Here is a 14,214-nt window from a genome sequence, read left to right as displayed (position 1 = left end):
ATTCACTGCTTGTATTTAAATCTGTTTTAATGAACCATTATTAATCTGTAAATTGGCCAGTAAATTCAAGGGATTAAGAAATACTGGACCCTTGTACAACACACACGTTTCTGTTTAGAAAGTGGGCAGAAATGCCATTTATCCAACTGCTGACTTCTTATCTCCTGTTCTCTCTCCACAGACACTGCCTGACCCGCTGAGTATCTTCAGCATTTTCTGCTTTTACAGTATTTGACATTCCTGCATCTGTAGCTTCTTGTTTTTTCAATTTTTAGCCTATTTCTTTTAAGTTTTAGTTTCAAAAAGCCAACTCAATAAAAAAAATAACCCCTTATCTTAGTTGACCATGGCAAATTTTCATTCCCACACAACTTTCTGAAGGAAATTCAGGCATTAGGCTTTGCTTGTGAAGTTGAAAATCAAACCAGACTTTTGGGAAGTTGTGATTTTTGTGGTGATGTTATCAGAACATGCAAGAGTCAGTCACATGACCATCTCCACACGCCAATGATCAGTGAGTGACATGTAGTTCACCACAGGGTCAGCCTGAGGTCAGGCTCGTCAATGGTTGTCAAATGGTGAGGTAGCACCTCGGACAATGAGGCCCACTTGCTGGTGGGTTACACATGTCACTGGCACCTTTGCACCAATAACACCTCGCTCTTTGTCTTCCAATTATTTTTAAGGGCTCAATAATTTTCATTTTAACTGTCCTTTGAAGTCGATCTGGTCATTATTGGTGTACATACTCTTGGCAACATGATGACTCGATGATCATCAATCTCATCTCATGTCCACAACTTAAACTATGACTTCTCATTCATTCAAAGAATGAATTATTGCTGGAGATTTATAAAAAGCCAAACCTTCAATTTTAAAAGTATCCTTATTTTGTTTTCTTCCTGGTCCTTTCTTCTCTCTAAATCCAATCTTTCTTGCTTTCTTTCTGTTTGGCTTTCAATTGAGGGTCCTTCTCAATCCTTCCCACTGATTCCGTCTCAGTCCTACGTACCACCTACACATCACTTCAGGGTCCAGCTGAACTATGGCCCTCAATCTGCCATCAATGAGCAGTACTTCCAAAGTGCAAAACACTTCTGAGCTGAGCACGTGGGAAGGTTTGGGACAGGGTATGACATCCCACCGAGTCTTGGCAAGATCAGTTTATATTATCTAAACACAGCAAATTTTCTGATCTGCAGCCATTAGATTACAATCCAGTGCCCTTCTTAAAGTCATAGAGTCACAGAGCTATACACACGGAAAACAGGCCCTTCGGCTCAACTTGTCCATGCTGACCAAGTAGCCTACCCAAGTGAGTCCAATTTGCCTGCGTTTGGCTCATATCCCTCGAAACCTTGTACCTGCACAAGTGTCTTTTAAATGTCATAATTGTACCTGCCTCTACCATCTCCTCTGGCAGCTCATTCCACACACCCACCACCCTCTGTGTGAAACGTTACACCTCAGGACCCCTTTTGATTTTTTCCTCTCTCACTTTACACCTATCCCCTCTAGTTTTGGGCTCCATCAGGATGAGTAATTCAGGAGGAAATGCATGGCACAGGCACACATCAAATACAGACAAAAAACAAAAGCTGGCAGGTGACCTGAGAGAGGTCATTAAACTATGAATTGGTTTGATATCGAGGTATTTCCACATGTAGGGGCATTTCGAACCAGGGACCACAAATATATGATGATCACCAACTCCATGCATGATGAGGAGTAAGAGGATCAAAGGGGATCTGAGCAAAGATTATTTTCACCCAGAGGATGGTTACAATCTAAATTGGTAAAGTGGTTTATTATTGTCACATGCACCAATATACATTGAAAAACTTGTCTTGCACACTGTCCATACAGATCATTTCATTACAACAGTGCATTGGGGGAGTACAAGGGAAAACAATAACAGTCTGCAGAATAAAGTGTAACAGCTACAGAGAAAGTGCAGTGCAGGCAGACAATAAGGTGCAAGGTCATAACAAGGTAGATTGTAAGGTCAAGAGTCCATCTTATCATACGAGGGAACCGTTCAATAGTCTTGTAAGAGCGGGATAGAAGCTGTCCTTGAGCCTGGTGGTACGTGCTTTCAGACTTTTATATCTTCTGCCCAATGGGAGGGGGGAGAAGAGAGAATGTGCAGGGGGGGTGGGGTCTTTATGTTGCTGCTTCACCAAGGCAGAGAGAACTGTAGACAGAGCCCATGGAGGGGAGGCTGGTGTCCATGATGTGCTGAGCTGTGTCCACGACTCTCTGCAGTTTCTTGCAGTCACGGGCAGAGCAGTTGCCATATCATATCCAGATAGGATGCTTTCCATGGTGCACTGATGAAAGTTGGTGGGGGTCAAAGGGGACAAGCCAAGTTTCTTTAGCCTCCTGAGTAAGTAGAGGCACTGGTGAGCTATCTTGGCCATGGTGTCTACATAGTTGGACCAGAGCAGGCTATTGGTAATGTTCACTACTAGAAACTTGAAGCTCTCAACCATCTCAGCCTCTGCACGGTTGATGTAAACAGGAGCGTGTGCACCACCCCCTGGAACACAGCCAGAGTGGGTGGAAGTAGTGAGTACTCTCACTACATTGGATGAGCACTTGAATCACCAAGGTATAGAAGGCTAAGAACAAATTGATGGTAAATGGGATTAATATAGATGGGTATTAATGGTCGGCATGGACATGGTGGGCCGAAGGGCCTGTCTTTGTGCCGTACAACTCTATGACCAACATAACCAGCCAGAAATTTAGATGAAATATCTTTTCTTGGTTGAGTGTAGGGCTTGCAACTACATGGAGTAGTTAGGGTGAATCGCTTGGATCCAGTTAAGGGCATGGTAGACAGACAGGTACATGAGGGAGAAAGGATCAGGAAGAGAAATTGATAGAGGCAGGTCAAGCATCATCTTTAGAAACAGAAATTGAATTAATAGTTTTTAAGTTCTCGAGCTTTCATCAGAACCTTGGAACATAGAACAGTACAGCACAGGAACAGGCCCTTCGGCCCACAATGTTGTGCCAAACCAATTACATTAGTAATAAAATGCCCAACTAAACTAATCCTTTCTGCCTACACAATGTCCATATCCTACCATTTCCCTCACATTCATGTGTCTATCTAAGAGCCTCTTGAACGCCCCTATCGTATCTTCCTCCACCACCACCCCAGGCAGCGCATTCCAGGCACCCACCACTTTCTGTGTAAAAAGCTTGCCCCGCACATCTCATTTGAACTTACCCCCATCACCTTAAATGCATGTCCTCTGGTATTAGAAATTTCAACCCTGGGGAAAAGATATTGGCTGTCTACTCTATCTATGCCTCTCATAATCTTATAAACCTCTATCAGATCTCCCCTCAGCCTCCGCCGCTCCAGAGAGAACAACACAAGTTTGTTCAACCTATCCTCATAGCACATGCCCTCTAACCCAGGCAGCATCTTGGTAAACCTCTTCTGCACCCTCTCCAAAGCCTCAACATCCTTCCTATAATGGGGCGACCAGAACTGAATGCAATACTCCAGATTCGGCCTAACTAAAGTCTTATAAAGCTGCAGCATAACTTCCTGACTCTCGAACTCAATGCCTTGACTAGTGAAGGCACACATGCTATTTGCCTTCTTTACTGCCCTGTCAACCTGTGTAGCCACTTTCAGGGAGCTATGAACTTGGACCCCAAGATCCCTCTGCTCATCAACACGGTTAAGGGTCTTGCCATTAACAGTGCACTGTCTCTTTACATTTGATCTTCCAAGGTGCAACACTTCACATCTGACTGGGTTGAACTCCATCTGCCATTTCTCCATCCATATCTGCAACTGATCTATATCCTGCTGTACCCTCTGCCAGTCTTCTACACGATCCACAGCACCACCAATCTTCGTATCATCTGCAAACTTACTAACCCACCCATGTATATTTTCATCCAGGTCATTTATGTACATCACAAACAGCACAGGTCCCAGTACAGACCCCTGAGAAACACCATTAGTCACAGACCTCCAGCCAGAATAAGTCCCATTGACCACTATCCTCTGTCTTCTACGGGCAGGCCAGTTCTGAATTCAAATGGCCAATTCACCATGGATCCCATGCATCTTAATCTTCTGGGTGAGCCTCCCATGAGGGACCTTGTCAAACATCTTACTAAAATCCATGTAGACAATGTCCACAGCTCTACCTTCATCAATCACCCTTGTCACCTTATCAGAAAACTCAATCAAGTTAATAAGGCACAACTTGCCCTGAACAAAGCCATGCTGACTGTCCCTAATTAGGCTATGGTTTTCCAAATGCTCATAAGTCCTATCCTTAAGAATCCTCTCCCGTAACATCCCTACCACTGATGTGAGATTCACCAGTCTATATTTACCAGGAACCTTCTCGGCCAGAAAGGAGCAGAAAGCTGTGGTGATAACCTTAAACAAAGATGCACCAGAAAGGCTAATCCAGATCAAAATAATTGGCATGAACTAGATGGGTTAACTGTCCTGTTTCCTTGTCTTATGTTCAACATGATTCCACATGAATCTTAGGATTCAAGCTGGTTCGAGGTAAGACAGGAGGACATTGGGGTTCGTCTGCTCTGTAATGAGTTGATACCAAGGTTTTGCCCCATGCAAATACTAGGCGGTAATTAGAAAAAAATGATGGAGGTTCTAGTGTGTTCTAATTCATAGAACATAAAACATAGAACAGCACAGCACAGTACGGGCCCTTCGGCCCATGATACTGTGCCAACCAATATAAACCTTATCCACATTCTATCTATCCCCCCTTTACTTCTCCTCCCATAACCTTCTATTTTTCTATCATCCATGTGCCTATCTAAGAGTCTCTTAAATGACCCTAATGTATCAGCCCCTACCAGCCCCACACCAACCACCCCCCCCCCCACCCCAGCAGTGCATTCCAGGCACCCACCACTCTCTGTGTAAAAAACCTACCTCTGACATCCCCCCTGAACTTTCCTCCATGCACCTTAAACGGGTGACCTCTGGTATTGGTCATTACTGCCCTGGGGAAAAGATGCTGGCTGTCCACTCTGTCTAATAATCTTATATACCTCTATCAAGTCTCCTCTCATCCTCCATCTCTCCAAGGAGAAAAGCCCTAACTTGCTCAGCCTCTCCTCATAAGACATGTTCTCCCATCCAGGCAGCATTCTTGTAAATCTCCTCTGCACCCTCTCCAAAGCTTCCACATCCTTCCTATAGTGTGGCGACCAGAACTGAACACAATATTCCAGATGCGGTCTAACCAGAGTCTTACAGAGCTGCAACATTACCTCTCTACTCTTGAACTCAATCTCCCGTCTGATGAAGGCCAGCACTCCATACTCTTTTTTAACCACCCTATCAACTTGCGTGGCAACTTTGAGGGATCTATGTACTAGAACCCAAAGATCTCTCTGTTCCTCCACACTGCTAAGAATCCTGTCATTAACCATGTACTCTGCCTTCAAGTTAGATCTTCCAAAGTGTATCACTTCACACTTCTCTGGATTGAAATCCATCTGCCACTTCTCTGCCCAGCTCTGCATCCTGTCTATATCCCATTGCAACCTACGACAGCCTTCTACACTACCAACCACACCACCAACCTTTGTGTCATCTGCAAACTTACCAACCCACCCTTCCACTTTTTCATCCAAATCATTTATAAAAATCACAAAGAGCTGGGGTCCCAGGCAGAACGCCACTAGTCACTGACCTCCAGGTCAAATACTCCCCTTCAAGGACCACCCTCTGCCTTCTGTGGGCAAGCCAATTCCAAATCCACTCAACCAATTTTCCATGTATTCCCTACCTCATGACCTTCTGGATGAGCCTATCATGGGAAACCTTGTCAAATGCTTTGCTAAAATCCATATATACCACATCCACTGCTCTACCATCATCAATCTGTCTTGTCACTTCCTTGAAAAACTCTATTAGGCTCATGAGGCATGACCTGCCCTTCACAAAGCCATGTTGACTATCCCTTATAAGACTATGCATCTCCAAATGCTCATAAATCTTGTCCCTAAGTATCCTCTCCAATAGCTTGCCCACCACTGACGTAAGACTAACTGGTCCATAATTCCCAGGATTATCCCTTTTACCATTCTTGAACATTGAACAGCATTTGCCATCCTCCAATCCTCCGGTACCACTCCTGTGGCCAGAGAGGACTCAAAGATCACTGTTAATGCTCCAGCAATCTCTTCCCTTGCTTCCTATAGTAACCTTGGGTATATCCTGTCTGACCCCAGGGACTTATCTATCCTGATGCTTTTTAGTAGCTCCAACACTGCTTCTTTCTTAACTTCAACATACTTTAACACATTTGCCTGTTCTACGCTAACCTCCCCTTCTCCTCGGTGAACACTGAAGCAAAGTATTCATTCAAGACCCTACCTCCTTCGCCTCCAGACACATTTATCCCCCTTATCCCTGAGAAGTCCTACCCTCACCCTAGTCATCCTCTTGTTCCTCACATATGTGTAGAACGCCTTAGGGTCTTCCTTAACACTACTCGCCAAGGCCTTCTCATGCCCCCTTCTCTCTCCTTAAGTCCCTTCTGAAGCTCTTTCCTGGCTTTCTTATAGCTCTCAAGAGCCCTGACTGATTTTTGCTTCCTAAACATTAAATAAGATTCCTTCTTCCTCTTGACTAAACCTTCTACCTCTCTTGTTAACAATGGTTCCTTCACCCTATCATCCTTTCCTTGTCTCAGTGGGACAGACCTTTCTAGAACCCATGCAAGTGGTCCCTAAACAGCGTCCACATTTCTGCAGTGAATTTACCAGAGAACATCTGTTCCTAATTTACACTCCCAAGTTCCTACCTAATATAAATTTGGTCTCCTCCAATTAAATACTTTCTCATAATGTCTGCTCCTATCCTTGTCCATGGCTAAGCTAAGGGTCAGGGAGTTGTGATTCACTATCCCCAAAATGCTCGCCCACTGAGAGGTCTGTCACCTGACCAGGTTCATTGCCTAGTACCACATCCAGCATGGCCTCTCCTCTAGTCGGCCTGTCTGCATACTGTGTCAGGAATCCTTCCTGGACACACCTCACAAATTCTGCGCCATCTAAACCTTTTGCACTAAGGAGGTGCCAATCAATATTGGGAAAGTTGAAGTCACCCATGACAACAACCCTGTTATTTTTGCACCTTTCCAAAACTGCCTACTTATCTGCTCCTCAGTGTCCCAGTGGCTATTTAGGGCCTATAGAATACTCCCAATAAAGTGAACGCTTCCTTTTTGTTTCTGACTTCCACCCACACTGACTCAATAGACGATCCCTCTATGACATCCTCCCTTCCTACAGCTGTTATACAGTACTATCCCTAATTAGAAATTCTTCGAACAAATTTAACCAAATTTCAACTAAAGGATCATCTGAAACTGAATAAGTTTTTATTTTTATCTGTAAAAGTTGCACAATCACACTTTAGGAATGCAATTTTTATCTGTAGAATAAGTTCTAGACAAAAAGGCAAAAGAAGTACAGAAAAAAGGAAGTATGGACCCACCATGAAGGTATCTGATAGTATTTTTAGTCGGTGTTTTTGAAATAGCCCGCAGCACATGAGCTGTATATTTTCTCCAGGAAGGGTGTCGGTCCCACTGGGAGACTACTGTTAAAATAAGACACCCAAGGTCATCATGTTGAATCATCGCCTCTACAGCAGAAACTTGGGTGCACAAGTTAACCATCACCTGCAGGAGAGAAAGACCAGTACGATGTTTAGTATAAACTTTGGAGTTATGGAGGCATTATTACTGCAGAGTAAACATGCACCTCATTAATAGAGTCATATACCATAGGAACAGGCCCTTCGGCCCAACTGGTCCAAGCCGACTAAGATTCCTATCTAAGCTAGTCCCATTTGCCTAATTTTGGCTCATATCCCTTTCCTATCCATGTAGCTGTCCAAGTACCTTTTAAATGTTGTTAATGTACCTGCCTCAACCACTTCCTCAGGCAGCTCATTCCATATACTGACCACCCTCTGGGTGAAAAAGTTGCCTCTCAGGTTCCTACTAAATCTCTCCCCTCTCACCTTAAACCTATGCCCTCTAGTTCTTGATTCCCCAACCCTGGGAAAACGACTCTACGCATTGACCCTAACTATGCCCCTCATGATTTTATACACCTCTATAAGAACACCCCATCAGCCTCCTACACTCTATTCTCCTAGTAATGAAGGAAAATATTTAGGCCCAGGTTCTTCTGTCCAGAAAGTCTTCTCAAGAAATGGAAGCTTAAAATTAATCCCAGAAGTATCAGAATGCCTGCTAACACTGAACTGTATTGGCTTGAACATAAAGGCACCCTTTGAGTTCCTACATCAGTCGTTTGTCGTTCAGTTCATGTTGGACACTGACTGTGGCTTCATTCTGAATTCGCTGGTCTGATTTTCCAGGGATGATATCAAGAAGAACTTTGGAAGAAGAACCCCTGGCTCTTTTACCATGAATTACATCAATTATTTTACATCAATTATTCGAGCAACAAGGTAAAAACAAGCAATAATTTTAAAAATTTCAATGATTTTAAAAACAAAATGAAAGATATGTTCCAATTGATATGTATAAACATTAAATTGTAATAAGATAATTATATGTCTGAAGTCCTCCAGTTTGGTGGGGTGGCAGAACCCTTTTGACAAAAGCCAAGAAGTTTTCTGTTTTATTCCAAGAGACCACAAAGAAAAATTGCAATCTGCAAAATCATTGAAGAACAATGCACTTCCTCTATCAGATCACAATCCCTGCTTCCAGTTGCACTGGCATTTAAATCTATAAAGCTGGAAGAAAATATAATGTGATTTAAAAAACATATATGGATTTTCCAGGTATCTTTTATCATTTTGAGTTCGATCTCTTCACCATTAAAACATGTGCTATTAGTGATACTTGGTATGACAACTGCTTGGCCCAAAACTGCAAGAAAATCGTGAACACAGCCCAGTCCATCACGCAAACCAGCCTCCCCTCCACTGACTCCGTTTACACTTCCTGCTGTCTTGGGAAAGCAGCCAGCATAATCAAAAACCCCTCCCACCCCAGTCATTCACTCTTCTGTCCTCTCGGCTGGTTGAGTGGTGTCGCAACAACAACCTCACATTCAACGTCAGCAAGAACAAGAATTTGATTTTGGACTTCAGGAAGGGGAAGTCGAGAGAACACACACCAGTCCTCATTGAGGGGTCAGCGGTGGAAAGGGTGAGCAGCTTCAAGTTCCTGGGCGTCAACATCTCAGAGGATCTATCCTGGGCCCAACACATTGATGTAATCACGAAGAAGGCACGTCAGCAGCTCTACTTCATTAGGAGTTTGAGGAGATTTGGTATGTCACCAAAGACTCTTGCAAATTTCTATAGATGAATGGCGGAGAGCATTCTGACTGGTTGTTTCACAGCCTGATATGGAGACTCCAATGTGCAGGATCGAAAGAGGGCTGCAGAGGGTTGTAGACTCAGCCAGCTCCATCACGGGCACCACCCTCCCCACCATCGCGACATCCTCAAGAGGCGGTGCCTCAAGAAAGCAGCATCCAGCATTAAGAACCCTCACCATCCGGGACATGCCCTCTTCATGTTATTATCATCGGGGAGGAGGTACAGGAGCCTGAAGACCACACTCAGCTATACAGGAACAGCCTCTTCCCCTCTGCCATCAGATTTCTGAATGGTCCCTGAACCCATGAACACTACCTCGTTATTCCTCTTTTGCACTATTTATGTTTGTAACTTATAGTAATTTTTGTGTCTTTATGTCTTGCACCGTACTGCTGCCGCAAAACAACAAATTTCACGACATATGTCAGTGATAATAAACCTGATTCTGATTCTCCCATCAGGCAGAAGATACAAAAGCCTGAAAGCACGTACCACCAGACTCAAGGACAGCTTCTAACCCATTGTTATCAGACGCTTGAATGGACCTCTCATACACTAAAGGTGACTGTCTTGATCTCCTTGTCATGGCTGTTGCACTTTTTTTGTTTACCTGCACAGCACTTTCTCTGCAGCTGCTACAATATATTCTGCCTTCTCTTTTCTTTTTGCTACCTCAATGTACTTATGTATGGCATGATCTGCCTGGATGGTACGCAAACAAAAGAGTTTCACTGTATCTCAGTACACGTGACAATAATAATAAAGCAATGTTGCAAGAACCTTGCAAAGACTGGAAGTTCCAACTTACATGGGTTATAGTTTCTTGAAATAATGTACTCTCATCTTGTGTTTGCTTTTCCCTTATTTCAGTCTTGTTTTCCGATGGAAAAGTAAAGAAGAGATGCACACATTTTAGAAGAATTAAGGGCAGTCCTGTATTCACCATACCCCTCAGTGTTTCCTGAAAGAAGTAGAAATTAAGACAGGTTTACTTTATATACACAATGGATTAAGAAACTTGCATTTATGTTATCTTTAATCATTGGGTATGTACTGAACTCAGGATGTAAAGCTTCTGAGAGCTATTGTGGGATTTTATTTTTAGAAAGCAGATCAAAAGTTGCATAAACATAGATGAGTAAAAATAAATAGAACTTTGAGATGCTCCCTGTCCTCACGAAGAAGCACTGATTCAGTGGTCAGAATCTCTCTTCCCACATGGGAAGGGAAATACAGATCTGTGGTACAATTTACATCTGAGCAAAATTAACTGAAATGGATTTAGGTTTTGAAATAGCATCTATAGTACCGAAAGTGACAACCAAAATAACACTACGTTAAAAAAAATTAAAAATACAGAAAAAACTAATTTCCAGCATTTTCAGTTTTTCTTTCACTCAGCAGGTCTACAGTGATAGAGTTGTTTCAGGTGGAAGACTCTTCATTGGAACATAATATTATGTTGGATTCATTTTCTGCTTCCAGTACTGTACCAGGAAGAAATATGGGTTAAAACAAAAACTCAAAATGTTGGAAATATTCAGCAGGGCCGGCAGCGTTGGTGGGGAGAGAAACCATATTTCAGATCAAAGTTTAAAGAGGAGACACAGAGACTGCAGATGCTGGGAATCTGGAGCAGCACACAAAAGGAGCTTGGAGAACTCAGTGGGTCAGGCAGCATCTACGGAGGGAAATGAACAGTCGATGTTTCGGGTTGAGGCCCTTTATCAGGACTGGAAAGAAAGAGAGATAGCCGGTATAGAGAGGTGGGGGGGAAGGGGTGCTGGTGGGTAATAGGTGGATCCCGGTGAGGGGGGAAGCGAGAGTGGGCATGATATAAGAAGCTGGCAGGTGATAGGTGGAAGTGACAAAGGACTGAAAAAGATGGAATCTGATTGGATGGAATAAAGAGAAGGAAGTGCAGAGGGGAGGGGAACCCCTACCTATCACCCCCCTCAACTGGATCCACTTATCACCCGCCAGCTCTTGGTCTCATCCCTTCCCCCACCTGGTTATCTCCCCCTTTTCTTCCCAGTCCTGATGAAGGGTCTCAACCCGAAACATCGACTGTCCATTTCCCTCCATAGATGCTGCCCGACCCGCTGAGTTCCTCCAGCTCCTTTGTGCGTGGCAGCAGGTTTAAAGTGGAAGGAGGGAAGACAGGGAAGATCTGTGACTGAGCGGAAGGTAGGAGAGAGGGGAACTGACAAAGAATATAGTGGTGAAAATGGGACCTTGAGGGACTTGTGTACTGGAGTTACCAACACCTTTCAACTGGTGGCGGTTAATGTAACACTATTACAGCGCCAGCGACCTGTTTCAATTCTGGCCGCTGTCTGTAAGGAGTTTGTACGATCTCCCCGTGTCTGCGTGGGTTTCCTCCGGGTGCTCCGGTTTCCTCCCACATTCCAAAGACGCATGGGTTAGGAAGTTGTGCGTGTGCTATGTTGGCGCCGGAAACGTGGTGACACTTGCGGGCTGCCCCCAGAACACTCTACACAGAAGATGCATTTCACTGTGTGTTTCATACATGTACATACATGTGACTAATAAAGAAATCTTATATTTTATATATCAATAGCAGATAACTGAAACAACGCATTTAATATAATGTGACTCAGTGATGCACTTTCTAAAACACAGCACCTGCAGTCAAAAGCTTGAAATCCCAACACATAAAGGCTCACGTGCTCGCCCCAGGCAGATCTTTCAATGAGCTGCTTTATTTGAAAGCTTGCTATTGTTAAACTGACACTCAAAGGATTTGATCACTTTTGCCTAACAAAAGTGAGTTACCAGCACCTCCTGCTGACTAACAAAGGAGTAAGTCTGGCAGCATGCTCTACGTTCAAACAGAACAGATGGTGCATTTTCAGCAGGCTAGAAAAGCCATGAGGGTCAAACTTGAAGCCAGAAATGCCAGTCATTTTGACAACCAAGATTACACAATTGTGCTAAATACAACACTCGGTCATACACTGAGCAAATAGTATCAGTGTTCCTGCTGCATATTTATTCCAATATCACCTTCCGAAGTGATGTTTATGACATGGTTTTCTTAATTCACAAAAAATGTGGTGTGAAATCTTTCAAGTCTTTGCAAGCTGAAAGTTCTACTGCAGTGTTCTTCAGCGCTCCAGAGCAAACATTTGATTTACACATTGAAACAGGTTACATATAAGGTAAGATAAGATAAGGTATCTTTATTAGTCACACGTATATCGGAACACACAGTGAAATGCATCTTTCGCGTAGAGTGTTCTGGGGGCAGCCCGCAAGTGTCGCCATGCTTCCAGCGCCAACACAGCATGCCCACAGCTTCCTAACCCGTATGTCTTTGGAATGTGGGAGGAAACCGGATCACCTGGAGGAAACTCACGCAGACAAGGGGAGGACGTACAAACTCCTTACAGACAGTGGCCAGAATTGAGCCCAGGTCGCTGACGTTATAACAACTAATTAAAAGTATTTTCGAAGTATGTTATTCTATGTTGCCAAGTTGGACTTCTCACTGTTTGATTGAGGGTATGTTACTGGTTAACTCTCGGTAACCACGTTTGACATGTTGAGTGAGGGTTTGGTATTGATATTAATATTGGTATTGGTATTAATATCTATACCAAACCCTCATCAACATGTCATATGTGGTTAATGAGTCATCACTATTTATAAGCACTACCTCATATGGAACTTCAATGTCCTATTTCTCAGCAGAACATAATGACCACACTTCATCAGTAATTCTGTGATTATGAAGCCCTTTGAGTCTTGAAAGCTGATATACAAATGTAAATTCTTGATTTCCAACTTCCGGTAACCAAACATTGGTTAATGTCGGCCAAGGCATTGAGAGAATTGTAAGCTCCAAGCATAATAATATGGTTCTTGTATGCTCATTTGAACAGGCAAGGCTTCTGGTACTCTTCATTAAAGATGGCATATTCAACAACTTAACAATTCAACATCGTTAAAGCGTCAGCCTGAATCGCTCACTCAAGCTCCAAATGATTCTTTTCCACCCACCTACACTAGGCATGACTTGCAACGGCCAATTAACCTACCAGCATGTCTCTGGGATATGGGAGGACACTCGAGCACCAGAAGAAACTCACACGGACACAGGGAGATCATGCAAACCTCACACAAACAGCACCCAAGACCAAGCTCAAACCCGGCTCACTTGAGCTGCTGAGCCACTGTGTGCCACCCTGACATCTCGAAACACAATGCCCGAAACAGAAAGAGCAACAAACAATCTGCTGAAGGAACCTCAGCAGGTCGAGCAGCACCTGCAGGGGGAAAGGAATTGTCGACGTTTTGGGTCAAAACCCTGCATCAGGACTGGTTGAAGAGAGGAAGAGGATTTCTTCAGAGTTGGCAGATCTTGAAGAGACCATAGTGGAGACACAGATGCTGGAATCTGGATCAATACACAAAAAGTTGGAGGAACTCAACGGGTCAGGCAGCATCTGTGGAGGGAAATGGACAGTTGACATTTTGGGTCGAGACCCTTCAGTAAGAAAGTGGAGGAGAGGTCCATGGCAAGTCATGGCAAGCGAGGCCCAGAGCTGTGGGAGAGAAAGAGAGAGGGCTAGATGTTGCTCCAGATTCCAGCATCTGCAGTCTCTCGTGTCTCCATTGTACTACTCCACTGCGAAGTCTCTTCAAGGTATGCTGACTTTGAAGAAGTTTCCCTCTTCTCTTTGACTGCTTCAGATTCCAGCACCTGCAGTCTCTTGTGTCTCTCCCAAAACCCGGGAGGTGTATAAAATCATGAGGGGTATAGGTAGGGTGAATACACTCAGTCTTTTTCCCAGGAA

The 14,214-nt window shown here is 43.8% G+C and overlaps 1 protein-coding gene across 1 annotated transcript in view; it reads right to left on the bottom strand.

Annotated features, from left to right (window-relative positions):
• wdfy4 (WDFY family member 4) overlaps positions 1-14,214 on the bottom strand; it is a 238,659-nt gene that overhangs the window by 197,718 nt on the left and 26,727 nt on the right. The window contains 2 exon segments of the mRNA XM_052041363.1: positions 7,523-7,709; positions 10,203-10,355. Of these exon segments, the coding sequence (XP_051897323.1) occupies positions 7,523-7,709; positions 10,203-10,355 (340 nt within the window).

This window comes from Pristis pectinata, chromosome 30, assembly GCF_009764475.1.
Source record: "Pristis pectinata isolate sPriPec2 chromosome 30, sPriPec2.1.pri, whole genome shotgun sequence".
NCBI lineage: Eukaryota > Metazoa > Chordata > Chondrichthyes > Rhinopristiformes > Pristidae > Pristis > Pristis pectinata.
Note: the sequence above shows the minus strand (reverse complement) of the source record. Positions and strands in the feature narration are given on the sequence as shown.